The sequence below is a fragment of the Phaenicophaeus curvirostris genome, chromosome 1 (assembly GCF_032191515.1).
Source record: "Phaenicophaeus curvirostris isolate KB17595 chromosome 1, BPBGC_Pcur_1.0, whole genome shotgun sequence".
NCBI classification, from domain to species: domain Eukaryota; kingdom Metazoa; phylum Chordata; class Aves; order Cuculiformes; family Cuculidae; genus Phaenicophaeus; species Phaenicophaeus curvirostris.
The window spans coordinates 59,959,944-59,982,990 of NC_091392.1; the positions used below are offsets into that span (position 1 = coordinate 59,959,944).

General features: G+C 40.6%; 1 protein-coding gene across 4 annotated transcripts in view; it reads left to right on the forward strand.

The window, feature by feature from the left end:
• TBXAS1 (thromboxane A synthase 1) overlaps nucleotides 1-23,047 on the forward strand; it is a 243,323-nt gene that overhangs the window by 162,344 nt on the left and 57,932 nt on the right. For 3 of the 4 annotated variants that reach the window (XM_069859226.1, XM_069859244.1, XM_069859235.1), the window contains one exon: nucleotides 12,152-12,466. The exons of the other annotated variant lie outside the window; for it this stretch is intronic. In XM_069859226.1, the coding sequence (XP_069715327.1) occupies nucleotides 12,152-12,466 (315 nt within the window). The remainder of the gene's footprint in view (nucleotides 1-12,151; nucleotides 12,467-23,047) is intronic. 4 annotated transcript variants of the gene reach the window in all.

Sequence of the window (23,047 nt, forward strand, 5' to 3'; positions counted from 1 at the left end):
AGAACTAGGAGAGGAGTTGCACTACTTGTGGTGTTAGTGGGTGATCTTTGAATTTGTTAGTCGCTGTGTGTGTATTTACCTACAGTGACCTCTCTGAGCACCACACACTGCCTTCTTTCTGCAATACAGTATGACCTTTCCTGAAGCAGTTACAAAAAAAGCTCTTCCATGATATTTCATTCTGGTTCAACTGCCTTGTCCATCTGTTGACATATTTTGATCTCTGGAGGCTTTTTCCTTGATCTGTCTAAACTTTTGGTATCTACTGTGCACTTCTTTGATATTTCTCCCTTTTCTCTTGTTTCTACTTACCTTGGCAGATCGATACGCCTACTTATAAGAGACACTGACAACTTGTCTTGCCAACAGGCGAACCATTTATGTGGCCACTATTTGGATGCCAAGTGCATGAAGCTGCTTTTCTTTTGAACTTGGTGGCAAGTCAGCCTGACCATCTCAATGCACAAAGGAGACAATTTTTTTTTTGCTGGGGCACTTATCTTCTCACCGCTGTTCCCAGGCTGCCCCAGAGACTGCCTCTGCTCCTCCAGTCTGCTGAAGACAGCAGAACGGGAGGCCTTTGCTAGACCCCATCAGATCATGACTGTATCTGGATTTTGAGGATAATTTAACATTAGAGTCACTTATTATGGAAAAATAACAGATTGTCACTGGAAACCTCAAGGAGAGGCCTTCTAAAATGTGCCCTTGATGTCAGCTGGCTGCGAGGCAGGAATCCCTGTGTGGCGTTCCTCAGTCTGCCTTTTGCTAAAGAGCAGCCTGAATGATGGCAGCAATTCCTCTCCCTCCCTGAAAATTCGCCTGGGAAGTCCTATATCCGTGGCAGTCAATGGCAGCCTTGCCCTGGCTTCACAGCCTGAGACTGTGCAGGGCTTTCTCCACTTTCTTTGCACCGAATACCCTTCATTTCCCTTCCCGCTGGGATAAGAAAGCTATATTCAAGAGAGACAGAGAGTAGAGGGGAGCAGAGCACCTTCTTTCTCTCTTTAACAGAAATGTACACTTTTTAATAATGTAATCTCAATTAAAAACATACCAATTAAAATGGGCTTTTTAGCAGGTCTCTGGGGAGAGGGAGGCATAATTCACATTAAAATGTAAAGCTTCAGAAGCAGGGAGAGCTAGGTGCATTCCAAGTGCCCAAATATTCAGTGATTTTAATTACAGTGGAAACTTGATAAATTGCTTTGTGCCACAATCCGTTATTAACAGCTTAATGAATATCACTGCTGCCTGTTTTAGACTGTTCCACAGTAAAAATTGTTGACAGTATTTCAGCTGTGAACTCTGATTTTTAGCATGTTTGTAACTTGGCCCCTTAAAGAAGGGGGGAGGGTAAAAGTCTGCTGGCTTGGCTTTGGGTCTGGGTAAGTTCTGCTGGCTGAAGCATCCTGAGAGAGAGAGAGAGAGGAGGAAAGATGGAGCTTTTGTGTTTCACCGGTGTTGGGACTGGCTGTGGGTTAAATCTGCTCCTTGTGAAGATTAAGAGCAATGTCACGGCTGTTCTTCAGGCATGCAAAGGGCCTTTATGCCAGTTTCACCACAGCGCGGGGCTACCTTTACATATGCTGTTTCTCTGCACTATCCCTATTAGGCTAGAGGACTTTGGGGTATCTGCTCAAGAGTAAAGGGAAGCAAATAGTTTAACAACCTGTGATCAAGTGCTGATGAGCTTATTTTGGAGTGAGCAAAGTACAAGTTGGCTCACATTTTTCAAGTTTTAGCTGGCAAAAAGCTGATCTGAGGTATGGCAAGTCCCTCTGGAGCACTGAAATGTAAAAAATTATTGTGCTCAGCTTTGGAGACAAACAAAACTTTTTTTAATAATTATTATGGCTGTAGTTGTGCTAATTTTAAGATGGTATCTATTTATATGTTTATTTATAGTAAACTGGTCCCTTCCCCCCTCTTTTCAAAGCAGCTTAATATTTCAAGGGTAAAGGTTGTTATTAGGAATGTTATTATTTTAGATACTAACAGCAGGTATGGTGGGCTTATAGTCGTGTCCCACTGAAGTGTTAAGCTGTAGGGATTTAAATAGCCATAAGTCTGGGTTCTGTGAGATTTATTAATTATTTTGGGTGTTCTGTTTTCACTTTTCGCTTGATTGTGTGGTCTGACCGGAGGGTCACAGTCCCCAAAGCAGGGTTACTGCCAGGTGTTTGACAAGATCTTGACAAGATCTGAGTGAGATGGAAGGTAGATCTCAGAACAGAAATGACTGTGAACTGCTTTTTTGATTCAGAGAAGCCACAAGTGCATACATGCGATAAACATGATTTGTCTGAATGTAATTAATGTCTTAGGTTTTGCTATTATTATTCTGATTAACTTTTTCTGGAAAACCACAAAAATGTATTCGCTTTCCCCATCTCAGAAATGGCAGCATTACTCATAATGATGTTAACTTGCACCCTGCCAATTACACAGAGCTCTCTTGGTTCATTATATCAATAATTACACATAGGATTTTTTTTTTCTTGTGAAAAATCTTTCATTGACAGAGGAGTAATGATGCCTGTAAGTTGCTTAAGTATTGCTCAGTCAGGGATATGTAAGATGTGGGAGCCGTCCTCATATTTTTGAGGAGAAAGACAGCTGGTATTCTAGCATGCTGTTAATATTCATGCATTTCCAGGGTTGTATTTTCTTTTTTTTTAGTTCAACTTTAGGAAGCATTCCAGACCACAAGACTGCCTGACTCTCATTTTCATGCATCTCTGTACTGGTAAAGGACAAAGTGGCATGAAATATATAAAATGCCGTCTAATTTTTCTTTTGTTCTTTCATTCACGCACACACACTTTTTCTCTGTGTTTATCAGTGTGCACAAAATGCCTATATTTGCGAGATAATGTCTGTGTAAATATTAGAAAGTTGTACTGAAACTCTGTGAAGAAAAGAAGAGCAGGGGGAGAATCCTTCCTGCTACTGAGGAGCCATCTATTGGATAAAACCCATAACTGAACCAAGCATCCATGAAGCTGCGGAGGATAACACAATTTGTTATTGGTCACCAAGTAGCTGAAAATAATGCTTTCCTTCCCAATGCTGCTTTCACCCACTGGGTTAGACACCTGCATCCATTCATGCACAAAAGTGGAGAGTCAGATGAATGGTTGATTTATGTACTATAGGTAAAAGCAAGTCTAGTATAGCTGAAGATCCAGAATAAATCCTAATGTAGGGTGGAGGTGTTACCATGAATAGATAAGACAGCAGTTGGATTGCCCACCAGGAGTAGAGAGCAGTTGCTCAGAGAAGCAATAGAAAATGCAAGCATGTTTTCATATTGTTAATAAAGAATATAAAGAACATTAACTGGGCTTTTTATTGTAACAGCATATGCCATTTATGTCAGTCTTATGGCCATAATTAATTTTGTTAAAAAATATGTATTTTTTCAGTTACCCAGAATTACTTAAGGCTATCACAAACCCAAATAATGAGGTGTTCCTTCCCTCAAAATGTATGCTATTGATATGTAATGTGGTGCAGAAAGAGAGGATCTTGAAGAAATCACAGGGAGAAATGAGGGAGCAAAGGATGTGAAAAGAAAATTCCCAGGATAGCTTGGAAATGTCCTGTTAACTCTTCAAAGTGAGTGGTGGGGCTTTGCAAGCATCTTAACAAGAGCATGTGGGGCCCGAAGAACAAAGGATAAAGAAGTAATTATGAGATACCCGTGCATTTTCTTGCATGTCAGGCAACTGCTAAAAGCAAAACTGATTATTCATCAGGAATTAAATTTAAACAAATACAATTATAATCTGTGGCAAATAGAAAAGGAACAGAGAGCTGCTTGCAACAGCAGCCTTTAGTCAGCAATTTGAGTCAGCAGAGGGTCAGGCTTCTGGGTGTCAGACATTTAGCCTAAAATACTCCCTTCCTGCATCCTCCCTTCCTCCTGCAAATTGTGGAGGGGGAGGAGTGTCCCATGGTTTACTGAGAGGCCAGATAAGCTTTGAGAGAGCCTGTGTGCAGCTGGGTGGTCAGCTAGCTGCTAGTGTGGAAGTTGGTGCATGTCCCACACACTGTTGTGGCATGGAGTTGACCAAGCTGTTTTTCCCTAGAACACAATTATTTCTTCTCTTGGTGTACTTGCCTACTGCGTATTCAGATAACCTCACCCCTCTGTGTCTAAGGATCAAATCATGTGTAGGACTGAAGAAGTGCAGCTACCACACAGGCAAATCCAATAGTTATTGTTTGTACTATGATAACGCCAATCAGAGCATTGTTATCCTGCATGTTTTGCTAATATAGAATAAAGAGGTTCCAGTCCACTGCCATTTGCTACCAGTTTCATAGAATCATAGAATAACCAGGTTGGAAGAGACCCACTGGATCATCGAGTCCAACCATTCCTATCAAACACTAAATCATGCCCCTTGGTTTAAGGCCCTTGTGCCTTAAACACCTCCAGGGAAGGTGACTCAAGGTTTGTCTTGCTGACCACGATGCAGGGATCAGGAAAGCTAGTTGAGACTGTTGCCATTGTATTTTGGGCTATTTTCTGAGCTTTGCTCAGGTGTGCCTGTAATGGAGGGAGCTGTGCTGGTTATATTGTTGTGCTGTGCTCTGCGCTGAGGCTGCCAACCTGGTGCAGAAGTCATGCCAAACAGCTGCCACAAAATGCATGACACTTGTTTGCCATTGCACTGAGTTTCATGGAGAAAGTTACTGATCTCATTCTGCTCAGCCTGGTATTGGAAGGAAAATCCCTAGAGTCAGAGACAACAGTCAGTTCGTTAGGAGTGTAAATGGACCAGGCTGCTGGCAATCCCTTGTTTTCACACTGAAGGAGTACTGGAAGGGTTTCCAGCTTTCTAGGCAAGCCATAGGTTTCTCTGTGGGCTCACATAATTAATGAAACAGCCAAATAGGTGTGTTCCTTATTTTCTTTCTCTCATGATCGTAGTGTCTCTTTATCGTAAATATCCTTATCAGCCAAGTCAGGCCTCTAACTAGGATCTCTGCGGCTCATGTTCAACAGGTTTTAGTTTAAAATAGCCTCCTTCTACAAAAGCTATAACGATCTGTGCTAAGCCTGTCTCAACTAGAAAGAGCTCTTTGCTCTCTCTCCCCATTCACTAATAATTAGATCTGAAATTAAAATTTATTTTCATTCCTGGACTGTGTGGGAACATCTTGAGGAGGAGGCTCTTGTCTTTCAAGATGTGAGCCCTCTAGTGCCACTTGCAGCATTGTAAGATGAAGGGAGATGGGTCCCTAATAAAATTTTGCTTTTAAGAAATCCCTCCAACTTTATTTTCAGGTTGAATTAGCCTTGCCCATGCCTCTGTATATTACTACTGCTCTCCGCCAGGGGAGATTGAGGCTGGACATTAGGAAAAAATTTTTCACAGAAAGGGTCATTGGGCACTGGAACAGGCTGCCCAGGGAGGTGGTTGAGTCACCTTCCCTGGAGGTGTTTAAGGCACGGGTGGATGAGGTGCTAAGGGGCGTGGTTTAGTGTTTGATAGGAACGGTTGGACTCGGTGATCCGGTGGGTCTCTTCCAACCTGGTTATTCTATTCTATGATTCTATAACTTAACTTTGCATTTTGGAAGTCAGAAAAGTGCAAATATTTTGAGGGAAAAAAACCGAAACCAGCAGCACTCTTCTCCGTCACCTCATGGATAGAGACACTACCATGTGAACACAGTTTCCTATTTTTGAGCAGTATGATTTTTCTCTTATCAATCTGCTTTGTTAAATACCTACTGAAGTAATATATACAAAGAGAGACACAAGTATAGGTTGTGGAGCCTCAGACCTTATGGGAGGAGCTGAGGGAAATCTAATCATCTGCAATATCTGCAGTGTCTCATTGGAGGGTCAAGGGGAATATCTCCAGTGACAAAAATGGTTCAGTGCTGGCGTAGATTGCCTGGAGAGCCTGTGGGAATCTGGAGCTCGGCTGGGTTTTTAAGAACAGGTTAGACAAACAGCTGTCAGAGTTGGTTTGGCTGATCCTGCCTCATGGCAATGGGATGGAGTAGATAACTTGCTGAATTTCTTCCAGGCCTCTTTCCCCCGTGTGATGATGCCTCTACCTTAAACTCTTTGAATCTGTGTAAATCTGTTTTCATCCTAGGTCTTATTCCGAGATCATCATTAGGTTTTCCTCATGGGAATTTAGAAGATTTGATGCATGTTGTGCCAATTGTACAGATGGAAAAGCTGCACCAGTTACAACTGTATTTTAAAGGCCAAAAAGAGAGTGTTGCTTTAAGCATCCCAGCTTCTGGGGAGGTCAATGCTTTAACCAGTAATTCATATTGGCCACTCCATAGACTTAGTAGCAAATTCAGCCAATAAAATCCATGTCATACTTGAATTTTCATCTAGTCTTTTGGGTTTTTTATTATTTTTTAAAAGAACATTGGTTACATATAGAAGATATGTTTTGCTATCACGTTTAATACTGCTCATGTGCTCTCATCAATATGCTGATTTACCTGCCCCTTCTGGGCCTGCTCAGCATTTAATGTAGCATTTTTGCAAATTATTGTAGGGATACTTTTTTCTTTCAAGTAGAAAGCAAAGGTATTGCTGTGGCTTCTGACATCAAGCAGTGTCATTAAATGCTCACAGTGCCCCGTCATTGCTGTGAATTACTGTCAAAACTCATATAGGTGTTTCATGATGATAATATATGAAAATATCAGAACAAGTCCAAAGTTGTACAAAGTATTCTTAGTCTGAGGTTTCACTACAAATGTTAGGATCAGGACAGGCTGGCAAAAGGCTGCTTCACTTTCCAAGTGAGCACACAGTGAACTTTTTTCTTTAAATTTACTCAGGTTTTGAATTCAAGTTATATTGCTTTATTAAGATGTGCCTGCCCTCAGAAATTTAGCCCATTTACAATTAAAACACCACAGTGGTTTTACCAGCTGACGTTAACAAATGCAAACAAAAGAGTTTTTTCTGCCAGACTGAAAATCTCCCAGCCATTCTTGAACAACAGCCATACCCTGTAGGTCAACAGACTCTAGGTCCTTCCAGAGCTGAGCATCACCCATGACAGCACCATGCCCTTAACCTTCAGATGCACAAATTTGAGAGGTGTCAGCTGTGGCCTCCCAGTTTATTCCAATTCTGGGTTCAAGCACAAGGCAAAAGCGTGATCTTTCTGAAATGTTTGAGGACTGGATGTATTGGCAGAGAGACTGGCTTTTTTTTGTGATTTCACTGAGAAACTAAATGAAACCTACAATCTTTAAGGAGACGTTGATACTTTCAAAGCAGTTTGGCAAAATGGTAGCTTTAGTGGGACTGTATTTTGTGCTGCTTTTTCAAAAGGATCTGTATAGCTACTGCAGTGCTTTACTGATAACTTCAGGGTGACACAGGTTTGTCTCACCTAAAAAGATAGTTGCTAAATCAAACGTACAAGGAGTGACCTGGATATAAACTAATATAGCACTATTTGTACAAGTTTGTAGGTAACTGAAAGAATATTTCAGACAGATATGAGCTTTGTACCAGGTAGATAATGTTTCTGAAGCTTAGCTTCTGCTTTTTTGAACTGCCATCAGAGAATTTGAGAAAGACTAGGAGGGTCTGCATAGTCTGTTTTGAGTAGTATTAATAGCATCACATTCATAGGATGTTTTCACCACAGGAAGCGCTTTACAGAATAACAACCAATTATGTCTTCTAGTTTGGTTCCTTGCTTCATTTTAAAGTTGCTTTTTGTAGTTCTGGGCTCTTTTGAACTCAAACTGAAGAACTCAACTGTAAGAGTGGTGCAAAATTTGAGTATAGTTTGCAGAAAACACAGTTGAAATCATATAATGAAGAAAAAAATTATAACCTGTATTCATTTGGTAATTTTACTTAAGTAATTTTTTACTTTGTCTTGAAGAGAAGTGGCGTAGCTAAATCTCTTTATCAAAAACATAACCCAAGACTCCCCTGGATCCCTAAAGCAGCAGTGAATTTGCCAAAAGTTCAGCTGGTATGTCAATCTTAGATATGAAATTGTAGTTCCCTGTTCAGGATGGAAAGAGCTGGAAACATCCTCTGCCCCCATCAGGACCCTTGCCTCTTGTGAGAAAAGTCATCATGCATCACACGTGCAATATACCTCTCTTCTTCTGACAGCTGGAAAAGTTAAAAGCAGTGATTTGAGGAGGAGTGATAGATACCGCTGGACTGGTTTTCCCCAGTATAGCACGCATCTATTCTTCCAATGTCTAGCACATAGCTCGTTACGGTTCTCTGCAGGATGATTTCTCTGCATGGCCAGGTGATGTTTAAGGAGACTAATGAGAGAAATGATATGGCCCAGAACACTGGTGTCAGGAAATATATTGCAAGGTGTCTATCTTGGGGAAACTGAAAGCAGGTCTTGTCTTATTATATTTTTCAAAGGGGATGTCTGTGTCACCACCAAGTTAGACATGCACCCTGTCCCATACTGCGGTCAAATTAGAATTTTTCAGATTGTAGCTTTCTATTCAATTTTCATTGACTTTATGATAGGCTTTGTGTTGTATGGGGGCAAAACAAGAGTCCATTGCATTGGCTTGCTGTTCGTTTGAAGCAGGAACTTGTTTCTAAGGCCATTGTAACATAACTATGCAAGTGTCAGAGGACAGGATAGAGGCTATTAGAGGCTTCTGCTTTTTCTAAAGAAAATCAAACAAATGTCCCTGATGGAAAAGGGGAGCCAGCAGCTCTATGTGATGACCGGAGAATGTTTTTGTGCAGTGATACTGTCAGTGCTTGGTCTGTTGTCAAACTGAAAAAAAATGTCCTTTTTTTTTTTCCTACTGTCAATCTAAGTGGCAAAACCCCCGTGAATTTTCATGAGATACCTTTTCCTCGTTTCCAGCACTTAACAATCCAATTATATTTGGTTTTATGCTAGTGTTTGCCTCTATTGCAACTGTTAAGTTTTTGAGTCAGAGTGATTTTTCTGTCCTGGTGGTACGGAAGAAAAATATGTTTCATGATGACTGGTTATAACCCTGGAAATCTTTTCTCTCATTTGGATTGATTATGATTTTTTATGTTGCATTCTATACTGGTGCCTAAAGTGAAATAGAATGAACCATAAGGAAGAGAAGCTTTGCTAAAATATAGTTTCTTCCACTGTGTGGAATTATGTTGAAAAAAGCTTACATCTTTCTAGTTTTATGCTTCCCCCCCCATTATTCAACTAGTTTTTACAAATGAATGTTGTTTGTGTAAGCATTGTTTATGAAGCCATTGTTCTTAGCAACGCCTGCTCACCTGTGAACAAATTACATGGCACAGATAAAGGTGTCTAGTTGTTTCTCCATAGGGTGACCTTATAAACAGATTCTGTAACAAGACAAGCTTTTAAATTCCTAACCAAGTATATTATGTGAGTAATAAAATGAGCTCCTCAAAATGGCCACAGAGGCATTTCAGAGCACGTTCTTGGGAATATTCACTTGTGCTAGCATTCATTAAGTTTGCTTTCAGCAAAAATTCTCTTGAATGAAATTTTATTCACTAGTCATTATGATTATTACTTTATTATCATAGCAATAACCAGATGCTTTGTATAAGGCCAGGACCTGATTTTGTCTAAGGCTGGAGAAACATCTTATAGGGTCTCCAGAGAGTCTATTGTCTAAGTATAAGACCAGACTCAGCTAACAGCTCACAGTTGGGGACTACAAACCCTCAGAGGGCAATGGGTTTGTTTACAAGAAAATTCACAGCTAGAGAAAAATGAATGTAGAAATATACCAAATGTTTTTCCATTTGAACTATAGTATGTTACAGTGTCACAACTCCACTGAATATGAACATAATAATACATTTTTATGTTATAAAGGTAGCTTAGGTGATGATGACTAGTCTTTCAGCTAAAAAGTAATATCTCTACAGCTCATTACTATATTGGACTAGTTTATGCACACAATAATGAACACACTGGAGCATTAATAAATGACCTAACCCAAATATACATCCCAGGAAAATCCCTGAAGCATAGGCAATGCCAAAGAGTGAGACTGTCAGTTGTGCACTGAGAGAGCTCTTTGGGCTCCAGAATGTCAATAAAGCTTTTCCTGGAAAGCTTAAATGAGATTTTTAGCTGTGCACAGCTGAAGTATATGCATGAGGTCTTGTTTCCTCCAGTCTAGAGGAACATAAAAGAATGAGATATCCTATCACTCTGGAGGAGGATGACTGTGGCAAGGCAATTGCAACTTTAGGCTTGCTTTATTAGAAATAAGAGGCCAAGGAAGCATGACCAATTTGAATATGGAAATTGTGCCTAAGTCTATGTGCAAGGAAGTATTCTCAGAGCTGCAGCTCATTCGCTGAGCACAATGCATATAATGCTGCTTTGTGTGCCTTTACGTGAAGGAAAAGCACGTATCCTATGCCTCAGAGCCGATGCAGTTTGACTGTCCGATTTGCAGAGTCCTTCAGAATGCAGTGACTGGCACTGACTACTATCCAGAGCACTGAATCTCAGGTGCGCCAGGGTACAAGATGCACTGTGGCCATGGGTGCAAGGTGCATAGTGTGTGCGTGCAAAAGGAAAGGATTCTGTGGGGTGGGAGCTATTAAAGAGGCCATGTTCCAATCCCTTGTGTTACTCAAACCTCAAAATAACCATTTCTCTTCATGTAGCTTGGTCGGAACAGTTTATTGGCAGCACAGAAGAGTAAATATTTCTCCTCTTTTGTTGTCTCACTGCTCTCTTTTCCCATGTCATGTGAAAAAGAAAAAATCTGATTAAGTCCTTTGACATTATAATTAATTACTCCTCCCTTACTCTTATCTTGTTTGCTTGTACTTTTCTCTGGCTTTTTCCTTTTCCTAGTTTATCTCTTGATCATCAGATCCAAGAAATCATTCAAATTATTTCTTTTTTTGCAGGTAAATGCAGCTTTACAGCATTTTTTGCTTTTGAAGAAAAGCTTGGTCCCTTCTTTTGTCCATCCTGCTGCACAGGTTGTCATGTTCTGGCACTGCAGTCACTTCTAAATCCTTGAGCTATCATGTATTCTGTTGGTATTTGAGAAACTGAAAATCAATCACATAGCCTTATGGCTCAGGTTACAGCACAATTCTATTATGTCCCCTCCCAAAAGTCAATTCAAACCCTTCACGTTGTATTTCAAAGCCTAATCAAGCTTGCTGTCCAGAGTGGTTTGGAGTCAGCTCACTGTTGTCCATAGTTCTGTTTATTAGAGTTTTTCTGTCAGAAACTAGCATGAAAGAAAGCAGTTTTCATAGCAGTAGAATCATTCAGTGGGGACATTGCAAAGGCAAGCCACTCAAACAGGTTTTATGATAGAGGAATGCTTACTGTTGTAATGCATTTCTGCAAATATGTTTAAATTTTTTCTTATTCAAATACTATGTTGGCACAAATGTTCATAACTGTATTTTCTCATAAAAAGATGAACGATTTTACTGGAATCAGTTTCCACTCCTATCTTGTTAAGCTAGTCCAGAAATTATTGTAGATGCAACCCTTAACCTATCTCCTGGATTTGACTGGGATAAAGTTAATTTTCTCCGGCTTCTCATACTAGCCTGCCAGTGAAAGGGCAGAGAGTGCATGGGAAGCTGAGAGGGGACACAGCCAAGACAGCTGATCAAGGCTAGCCAAGGGGCTATTCAATACCATGTGACATCATGCTCAGTGTATAGACTGGGGGAATTGGATGGGGGTGAGGGGAATCACTGGCAAGGGCTGGGCATTGCTTTCTGGGTGGTGAGCAATTGCACTGTGCATTACTTGCTTTGGGTATTATTATTATTGATATTATTATTATCTTTACTACTAATAATAATATTGTTGTTGTCATTGTTGTTATTTTTTTCTCTTCCTTTGCTGTTCTATTAAACCATCTTTATTCCAACCCACAAGTTTTACCTTTTTCTTTCCAGTTCTCTTCCCCGTCCCACCAGAGGGGAAGGAGTGAGTGAACGGCCTCTAGGTAGTTGCCACTGGGGCTAAAACGTGACAACTTAGATCGTGATTTTCATGCTTTGGACCATATGAACAAATGAAAACGATGCCTCTAAGCAGATGGGCCAGCTACCCCAAGCATGAGTTAGGCCACCACCATGTGGCAGGTGCACATGAGACATTGACTATGTTAATTCCCTTATTTCCAGAGGCGCAGAGATTTTCTTCAGTGGATGCTTGACTCCCGTGACTCAGCTGACTCCCTGGAAACTGGGTGTTTTGATGTGATTAGTCCATCTGCTACTTACAGACAGAGGAAGGCACTGCTTGATGGCAAGGCCCCATCTGAAAAGGTTCAGAAGACATTAACGGAAGATGAGATAGCAGGCCAAGCTTTCTTGTTCCTGATTGCTGGGTACGAGACCACCACTAGCACACTGTCCTTTGCCACATTCTTGCTAGCCACCAACCCAGAGTGCCAGGAGAAGTTACTTCAGGAGGTTGATGTGTTCTCAGCAAAACATGTGAGTATAATGTGATGGTGTGGGGCTTCATGCAGAAAGCAAGACAATGTGAATGTCATCATGCCACAGTGGCACATACATGCATATAGTAACGTTTTATTAAGACTTTTAGCCAAAAATATCAAAACTAATTTGTATTGTTTAGGATTTTTTGGGAACTGGTAAATAATGTTACGTTACAGCAGGTGAAGAGATGGCTCAGAAACTTTGTGTCATAGTGAATGCTTAACCTTTACAAAATATTTTACATTATTGAAATATACCAGCTGTTGCCAGATTCTAAAACTACACATTTCTATTTTTTTCCTCTTTTCCAGATATTTTTATTGGGTTTGGGTCATTTTTCATACTGATCTTTTTAAGGACATAAACAGTGTTTTTACAAACCATAAACCGATATGTTTAGGTTTAAATGTTCATAGTTCATTTTTCTTCTTCAGCAACAGAATGTATGTGTATGCTTCAAAAACAATCTCAATATCTAGTTCTCTTATTATGTGTTCAGATTGCTTCTCTTTCACTATGTGTATTTACCAAGGGCATTTATGTTTCCTGAATAACTGTTGGCAATATTTTGTATATCTAGCAGATCATGCAGCAGCGATTCTTCCACCCTACACTCTCTGCACAAGTTGTTAGATATGAGAATTCAGATCAAGTGTCTTTTTCTTTTCATGAATATTTTTACAATGGGTCGTGAGACTAACAGGAATAAAATAACACCAGGCATGGCTGTCTTGCAGTATTTTAGCTGCTGCATTTGCATGCTGAAATCCTTAACTACACAGTTTCAGGAGTTTCATACTTTTTATGCGTTCCATGCTCCGTGTTTTATGTCCACAACAAGAAAAGAGTTGTATAATTTTCTGCTTTGCTGGTTATAGAAAATTCTGAACTATGCGGAAGTGTGCCCATTCAAAAGGTACCAAAATAAAAGCTATGATCTGCGTACACAGAAAATGTCTTCTTTAGTCTGGCACGAAAAGGTTCTGAACATGGTGGTTCTCCCTCTAAGATTGCTTTTGTTCTGAGAGTGTCTGGATGACAGCATTGGAGGTTAGGACTGCACTATCTGATTCACAGAGCTTTTTCTTAGTGCATGCTTCCTACCTGAAGCATGAGTTGAGTTCCTACCATGAAGTCTGAGTTGAATCAGTACGATGAAACCGTTGATTTGTTATGTTCTAATTTATAGGGCTTGGGCTGTATTCTTAAGTTATTAGCTCTACAATTCTTCACCTGGAGCATTTTTCCTTGTTTCATTCAAGTAGACCTAATTATGCCCTCATGTCCAGCTAGTTCAACTGATTTCTTTAAGGCTTGAAAAAATGTGAAGGTGCAACTTGGCCTGGAGTAGATGCAGTTTACTTGTTAATACAGGAGACAGAGTTGAATGCAGAAACCCCTGTTAGGCAACCACAAGGCAAACATGGTTCATCACCTAGCCAATTCCTGAAAACCGACAGCCAAATGAGCCAAAGTGAAATTGATGGGAGCCATATGCAATATGATAGTTAAATTATGTCATTCATATATGCGGTCTGTAGATGGGTTTATGAATTAATTGACTTTTCCATATAAGTGCATTGAAAGTTGACTAGCTGTATTTGCCCTGCAGATTGTCATTAGCTGACTGATTGCTTATAGATATTATATATAGGGAGGCCATCTATGTGGCTATGCCTACGTTAACGAGTAATGAGCTCCCATAGACATAGGTTCGGCATCTCCACAATTGGTAGTGAGGACTGGTGAGTGCACACTGTACACATCTCAGACAAGTTTCCTTTGGGTTAGTTCTAGTCTGACCCTGTGTACCGAACTCCCCTTAGCGTAAGACCGATCTTCTGGTTTAGTTCCAGTTAAAACTGCCCTTGCTGGGCACTTGGAGACTGCAGTGTGGACCAGTGCAAGAGACTTGCATATGAGCGTGCTCCACATCCAAGCCAGAGCACTAAAGGGACTCTATGTTATATATGGCCTGCCTGAGATATCACTCGCCATTAGTGATATTTCAATAATAACCTGATACAAATGGGTAATGTTTGACTCTTGGTTCTGTAACAGGAATATTTTTCTAATAATTTCACCTTCTGCAGTATTAGAAGAGGTTCTGGAGCTGGAGACACTTGTGGCAGAGAAATTAAAACTTGGTGTAGAGAGATGGCACTCAAATTATTTTCACAGGTCAGCACTGTACATGCTCTGTGTGGTGCTTGAACCCAAACTGGTGGCCTCATCCCGAAGTGTGGTATCCCATGTTATATATTAATTGGAAATACCTTTCAAATCACTTCCTCATACTTTACTAGTTTTCAGGTTTAGCTTTAGATGAGGCTTATATGGCTGTACGGCCAAGGAGAAGAGGGAGAGAAGGATAACAATTCATCAGCTGTCCTTGATGCTAGGTTATTCATAGATCTAATCTGTGCAGCTCCATCCTTCAAAAGATTTCCTGTTATAAAGGGCTGATGATTTGAGGGGGGAAAACTCACTGCTCAAGGAGCCCATTCCTGAATAAGGAAAATGATGCAACAGTTCAGTCCCCTAAGTGACTGTAATTAACTACTTTTAGCCTAGAAAATAAAATCTATGTGACCAGTTTGCAAGTTGTGGGAGCAGAAGCTATTTTAAAGCAGGGAATATATATATGCTACGTTCAGTTGTCATGCAAAGGAGAAGAAGGGAGGGGGCATAGCGGCTACAGGCTCACAGTCAGTTATGAAGTCAGTTGCTAAGAAATTTGATTATGTTATTGCCTTTGCTCAGCACATCCACTTTGCTGTTATGAAGGTGCTTTGCAATTTTCAGAAAGGGCTTTCGAAGGCCAGAACATGGAGAACGGTACAGCCAGGTTGTTTTGATAGGTGGTAGAAGACTTCTTGGATTTGCAGATATGCAAGTGTTAAACACTTCAGCCAAATTTATACTCAGATAATTATAACTATAAGATGCTCTCCATTGCTTCTCCTTTCTTTCCTCCAACAATTTCAGTTGCCTCATGCAGCATGTTTCATTGTCTTAATTTGTCGAGCTGTGATCTGATTTTACAGCAGCTGCTTTGTATCATCCCAGAGATGGCTGTCCTTTGGTGATGGACAGAGTGATTTATGTGTAGATAGATCTAGTTTATACCCTCGTTTACTAAAGTTTATAAAGACATGTGAGAGCCATCTGAGAAAAGGGGCTATAAATGACAGACACAGTTCCAGGATTTTTGGCACACCAGTCAAAAATGCAAACCACAGTGACCTTGTGATAGCCATTAAGGAAAGCAAGGTCAGTGTTTTGCAGCAGTGTTTTGGTGGCCATAGGTGTTGTACTTGAGGATACCCACGAGTCTGCTCCAGTCTTCATCTGTCTTACTTGCACAGTGGTTACCTTAGCAGGATGGGACAGTGTGAAGGGGAGGGAGAAGACCAAGGCACTGCTGTGTTAAAGATCATTGCACTACCTAGGTGTAAGCTGCTGTGATGCAGTGCAGAAACACAAGGTTAGATGCTGGAAGTGGTCTACTCCCAGCGCTGTGCGGGAGTCAGAGAGGCAAGTCTGAGTGACTGTGTTGTGGTGCTGTGTTGTGTCTGGCCAGTTTGTGTCACAGCTGTCTTGAGAGACACTCTCCACCACGCTACCTGAATACACTACCAGGCAAGTGTCCTCACATAACAGTCCTGGAGCAGGTCATGGGTTGTCATCTACTTTTTACCTCCAGGACTTTCCTTATCTGTTTGCTTAAAGGCTTTTTTAGGTCTTTCTTGGCTGGTATCTCAGTATGGAGGCTGAATGAGATCTCTTTCCCTGGAAGTGGGAAGAGGCGCCTATCCCATTTCAGAGACTGTGAACCAGTCAAACAGGAGAAACCTCTATCCACAGTTATCATAGAGGGCGGGACACACAGGTTATGGCTTTCCTTCCCCTTGTCTGAATCTTTGGGCTGTAGAGAAAGGTAGTGTACAGATTTTCATCGTCTTTGGAGAAGCAGAGAGACATGGTACCGAACGAGTGGCTCCTATCACTGCACACTGTGTCTGCCCATTGTACCTGTGAATTCCTGTGTCTGCTCCAGCTGCACTGGGAAAGACAAGTTTGAGCATAATGCCCCTAACAGATGGACTGAAATTAAAATCTTGGAGGCTCTGACCAGGTCCTCTTCATGAATCCTTTAGGACTGTAGTATGTGCTCTGTGAAAGGCTGTCCACTGAAAATAAGATGCACCTACTTGCTGCACATTTGTTGCTGGGTGTACATCTTGCTTTGATACTGTGAAGACAATATAAACAAGATGAAAAGAGAATTAAATATGAGCTATTAAAGGCAGGAAGCCTACGTGTGTGTGAATATTACTTTCTGCATGGACCACAGATCCGTTCCCAGGACAGCAAAGAGGGGTCAGATCTTCAGAGGGGTGTAAACTAGCACCACGTGTTCGGTGTTAGTACAGGTATGATGACAGACATCAGCTGAGAAGCTAACCTTTAAATTGTATATGCCAGTAAAAGAGGTGAGGGGGAGTAAAAAAAAAAAAAAAAGTTGCTATTTCAAGACCAGATTATGTTACAGTGTTTGTGGATAACCATCCCTAAAGCATTAGAGGGTATAGAGTTGTGAAAGAGATGTTTTTATTCACATTAGCCAAGTGGGAAGGGATACACCCATGGTTCTCACCCTTTCAATTTCAGTCAACAATGGTCCCTGCACAGACCTCTTAAAGAGCCCTTCAGAAGGCATGTAGTTTATGAACAGTTTTTGTGCTTGTAACTGATTACTTTGTAGTAAAAACAAGCTGCTTTATTTTTGGGCATGTGTGCACTTAACAAAAGCTTAGCAAGCCTCTAGCACACATTCATTTTGAACAGATGGACACTTGCTTTGAGCTACACTGCACTCTGAGCTGCTCTGTTTTGTCTGTGCTTTAGGTATAAAAGAATGGTGCACCTTCCATGCTAGGGACACCTTTAATTTGAGGTCTTTCTTACCTTTCTCCCCGTTTTAGCATTTAAATGCCTGTCTACCTGCCTCCCTTAATCCCTCCATCCATGCCTCCCTCCCTCCCTCCCTCTGTCCTTTCTTCTCTCAAGCCCAAGTTATTCACAATTATGAACTACCTTTTGTGTTTCTGTTTTACTGGACTAAACAGTTTTATACAGGCACAAAATAGATTGCAAAAATATAAGTGGTCAAGTTAACTTCTTGTAAGAAGTTGTTTGTTGCCTCTAGGTAAAATGTGTAAGTGGCTATGTATGTGCTCCTGATCTGTTGCAAAGTAAACAGATCAGATTAAACCATTGAAATAAAGTCATTTTATTGAGGGAGGGAAAGCAAGTGTGCTTTGGGGCAGCTAAGGCGGGCAGAAGGGCTCTAAGAATGAACTGCTCTGCCTCCATGTAAAAAAGAAATGCAGACGTAAAAGTGCCAAGCATAGAGAAATCTGGAGCAAGGAGCACTCTGAATTCTAATCTCATCTCCAGCAATAATTTACTGCGCATTTTGTGATAGGCAACCATGTATTGCATTAACAAATGGAAAGACCTAGTACTAACAAGTTTTGGGTTTTAGCTTGTATCTACATTAACCTCTTATTACAGAAAGCACCACGTGAAACAGTTGCATCAAAGGCCTAGCATTAAATACTGAACCTGAGAAATGTGTTGCTGCACTGATATGCAACACTGCAGTGGCTCTGTGCTAGCCAGAAGAGGTCTGGTGAAGCTCAGAGCAGCAGCTGGCTCCTCCTTGCTGCCAATACCTAGAAATACTTTCAGGATCCCTGGCAAAGGTGAAGGAGAGCACAGGAGTCAGGACGAGTGAAAAAGTAAATAGAAGGTGAAAAGTAAATAAATAGCTGAAAGGGCAGCTATTAGTGTAAAACATTAATTTGAGACTGCAAGTCTAACTGGGTTTTCCATTCTATTTTTAAAGTGGCATGTACAGCTCTTATTTATCACTGTTTGATAAGAGACTTAGAAATATCTCTGTGTGGAGGAATGAAGAGCAAGATAAGTCCCAACATGTCTCTACTCAATCCAATTTCCTATCCACAAAGAGCATGAATGTAGCTATTCAGTGTTCGTGTGAGTTACTGATGTTTTCATTACTGCCAAGAGTCCATAAAGCTTGAAGAAATTTAAAAGTCCCACCATACTCTCTCACTATTTAAATGGAGGTTTGGAGATTTTTCTTGTGCTTTTTGAAAGAAATCTTCCTGTTCCCATAAATATCTGCTCTTCTATTGCTCTACAGCCCACGAATATTTTCAATAGGCTAATTGAAAATGTTGACCAGACTATATTTCAGCCATATTCCTTCAAGTCAATAATATTGAAAGATGTCAGCCCAGAGTCATTACAATCTGTAGTTTAATTTATGGAAAGGTACAGCTTAATTCTATTTTAACTGCTGTGTGTTGTCAATTGTGGATGGGCCAGGTTGAACTGCATTGATACTTAAGCCCCTCCTTTAATGATTTATGGTTTTGGTGTTTTTATCAAACATACTGGGAGTGGTAGTTGCTCATTCAGGGTGAATTGGCATGTCATCATTGACTTGAGTGGAGTCATACTATTGTACACTGGCTGATGATTCTCTTCTTCACATTGAAGAGCTCCTTCACTAATATCTCTGCAGTCTAATGGAGATGTCTTATTGTAAAGTAGATTCTGACATTTCAAAATTTTCCCTTCCCATAAAATTTCCAGAGAACAGTGAGAGATAGAACCATTTTTATAGTGTCTCTGTGCCTGATTGAGTACTTGAGATTTTTAGGCTGTTTATACAGAGAATCTCTTTGGTAGCACAGGCTGCTTTCCCTGAGCATTAGTGAAAACGAGAGGTGAAAGTCAGAGAGATGGGAATGTCAGGGAATTACCATGACAATTTGCATGATTTTTGGTGCCTTTCATGCAGTATCTCAAGGCGCTATGCTCTCAGAAGCCTGAAACTACAGAGACTAAACTTCACTAAGCAAATATTGCTGACGGTGGAGGCTTGCATTTATCAAGGGAGCCTGAATTGTAAATAGTTTGCAGAAAAAAAGTCCACAGAAGGGAGTCGCTGTTACACATTCACGCAGGAAACATACAAATCCAGTAAACACAAGCAACATCTTATGGTGTTGCTGTTTATTGTATTGAAGGAAATTACCCTCTTTGATTTCTTTATTTGAGTAAGATGTTTTAGAGTCTCACAGCATTCACAAGTGTCAGCTGTCAGCAATCAGTTTCATTGTTAACAAATAAAAATGCTTTTAAACATGTAGAGACTGAATGCTGTTGGATTATATTTCTGCAGTTCTTCATACAATTGCTCAGTGTCTGAAATCAATTAATCCTCTTTGTCTCATGGTGCTTCTGTACACACAGCTTAAAGATTGCTATATTATGAGAAGACAATGAACTCTTCTCTGCATTTCCCCCCTTGTCTTAGTATGTGGAATCTACTGATTTGAATGCAGGTTTCTGACTGGAGGGGCTTGAAGTTGCTTTTCTTGAGCAGAGGTTATATTGGTTCCTAACTCTACCTAACTTTCAACCACTTAAGGAACTCTGAAACTCAGGTCTTTGGTCTCTTTGACGACTTCTGTCTCTACTATAGAAGGAGAGGTAGGCTGAGCAAGCTCTTTGTGCCCAAGCCCATCTGACGTTTGCCTGCTTTGCCACAAGCCTCTTCTTAGACTCAAGTGCTGAGGGGAAGCACCTAGAAGGGGAAAGATTGGATTCAGTTTGAGCACTGTGCAAGCCGTAGCAGTATCTTTTTGCATGTGTTGTCTTCTGTCCCAGGAACCCTCACAGAGTCAGACAGAGCAGTTGTCTTGGAAACCTTTCGGGAAGATCACTGTTGATTGTTCCTGCTGTAGAGAAGCTGTGGTCTTTAGGCAGACACAGTCATCCTTTAGCAGGCGTACAGACAAGCAGGAAGAGTGTGACCAGCCAGGGGCCACATGAAGGAAATTCTTTTTTGCTTACCATGCATTTGTGGTTCTTACACTGTATCTACATGTCTCTGCTCTCCTCAGGTACCTCTTAAAAAGATAAGCGCTTTGTGGAAAGCCAGGTTATTTAAAATATGGAAAGAGTTAGTCAATCAGCTGCTAAGTCCAGGGTGTGTTTTAGAAACATTTTGGCTTTGCTTTTTTGAAAAGTCTATTATTAACTCATAGTAACAAAGTCAGTGTTTTAAACCCCATTGATATCTGCAAGGAAGGAGTGTTGTCCCCTTTCCTTGACTTTTCCAAGAACCCTACCAAGGAGACAACCTGGGTATGAAGAAAGCTTATTTCTTTCCTGGGGAATCATTTCAACAACTGAGAGCTGGTGATTCTATTTGGCCTGGAATGAGGTGTTGTTGAGATGATTAATGTCCTCATATTTCAAGGAACTTTTTGTTGTTGTCGTTGACATTGCAGGGTTCATTTATTCCTCTTCACCAAGGGAAAAAAAAAAAGACTTTTATTTTTCCATTTGTTGAGTTCAAGCTTATTGGTCTCTCACCCATGAAGACTTATTTATCTTTTGCTTGCAATGTCACGTGTTGCTCACTGACTCTGCCTTATTGCTGTTCTTGAGCAAAAGAGTCTCAGGTAATGTATGCTGGACAGATACTTGTTTTCACCCCTGAATTTTCCTGGTATTTTGCCATCCTCATAATAATTGACCCACTATGACTGCTAGAGAGTTCGTGTTAAAGAATGATATTTTCTAGTGACATGCAACATTTAATGATAAAGACCTCAATAATACAGTACTTTGAATGCAATTACACAGATTTGTTTAAAGAGGAACTAATAAGGAAGGATGCACCTTACCCAGCCTTCTATTCTGTCTCCCACCCTCCATCTGAGGCTTTTATGAAGGAAAGAGCATATTTACTTCTCATCTAAGGAAAAATATCACTACTGAGTAAGAAACTGGTTATGTCTTTCTTCAGGGTTCATATCCCAGCTGCTCCTGTTTACTGCTCTGGACATTATATGGAAATCAACGTACTTCCCCATGGACAGACAAAACCAATTCATATCACTATCAGTGTTCAATCAATGCTAACTACCAGTATCAGTCTTAACTTTTTGTTTATGGGTAGATAACATTATTTGCAGGATGGAGAGTAGTTCCAGTAGAACTGGTAGACAGAATTTTGCACTAAGCAGTTGAGCCTTGCAAAATTAAATAAGAGAGAAGCTTAAAAGACAGTAACACCACCTCCCTCCACAGCTTTGGGAGGGGCATACTCTCACCGGTCTTCCCAGAGGGGTTATGTATGGCAGCAGGAGAGGTGCATATGGCATGACTTCTCTGGAATGGGGATGCCCTTCACAGGTAGAAGTGCCCGATCTTTTGAGGGCAGTCTGTCTGGCACTTAGGAGCTTTTTTTTGTGAGTGAAGTAGAGATCAAGTGCAGAAAGGTATAAACTAATCAGTATGTATATATATATATGTTTTTTTCATAGGAGTTAGACACTAAAAGGTTTTCCATAAGGTATGTACTGCTGAAATGTAAATACCTAGCAATGGAAGGCAGCCATAGGCACAAACTCAGATGCAACAAATAAGAGAAACCATCTGGCCCTGAGCAAACTTACAAATTAGAGAGGATGGCCTTGGACGTCTATGTCAGGACCCCACATTGTATCTCAGTGTTAGCAGCCAGTCACATTCATCAGGCAGGAACTTGTCTCCTGGGAAATGTTAAACAGAAAACTAAAGAAAGAAGCATTTTCAAGCTCTATGTTAGTTAACATTCATTTGGAACGAGATCCTACTATGTCCCCAGCATAACAAGCAGAATCTGAAGGGGATGAAGATGTTGGTCCAGCCCTGGCAACCTCATCTACTGTAGGGATCTCTGCCCAGCTGTCTACTTCCAAGATGCCTTCAAGAGTCAGAGATAAAGTCTTGCTTTAATAGCACTTTGCGTGGTCATCACAATATCGACTCTTGAGATTTGTGAAAACAAGTATCACTTTCTTGGTAAGGACTTTCCATGGGCAGAAGAATAGAGAAAAGGAGAGGTATTGGGGAAAAGCTCATAAACCAAAAACAACTAACAAGTCGTATGTGTGTGTGCGCACATATGTCTGCTATGAGAGAGGGAATGAGTCACGGCTGAAGAAAAGAAGGTCATCCATCTGAAAGTTCAACACAGATTCCTGAATTGCATATATTATATGCATAAGGTGGAAAAGCTGAGCTGAGGAGAACACATGCCTAATTTGTTAAGAAATGGCAAATCCCCAGCAGCAACCAAGATGAAATTAAACTTGGGTTCAGAATATTCATAGCTTAAAAATGATCTTAGCTTGTATGACTGTGAGGTCAAAATGGAATTTTTCCTCCAGGTATGTACATAAATTAGGTAGCATTAATAAGAAGTAACCAGTCCATTTATTTGTCAATAAGCATTCAAAGTGAAGGCTGAATGAGCCTATGCCAGAAGGAATGGAAACTAGTTTGCATTTCATGATCATGTAAAGCAGTTCTTGGTAGAATGAACTTCTTGTGACCTCCTCCCCACTCTTTATTTATTTATTTATTCTTCTCTACCACCCTGGCAGCATATATGTATTTTTATTGTTTGTATGTTACTTT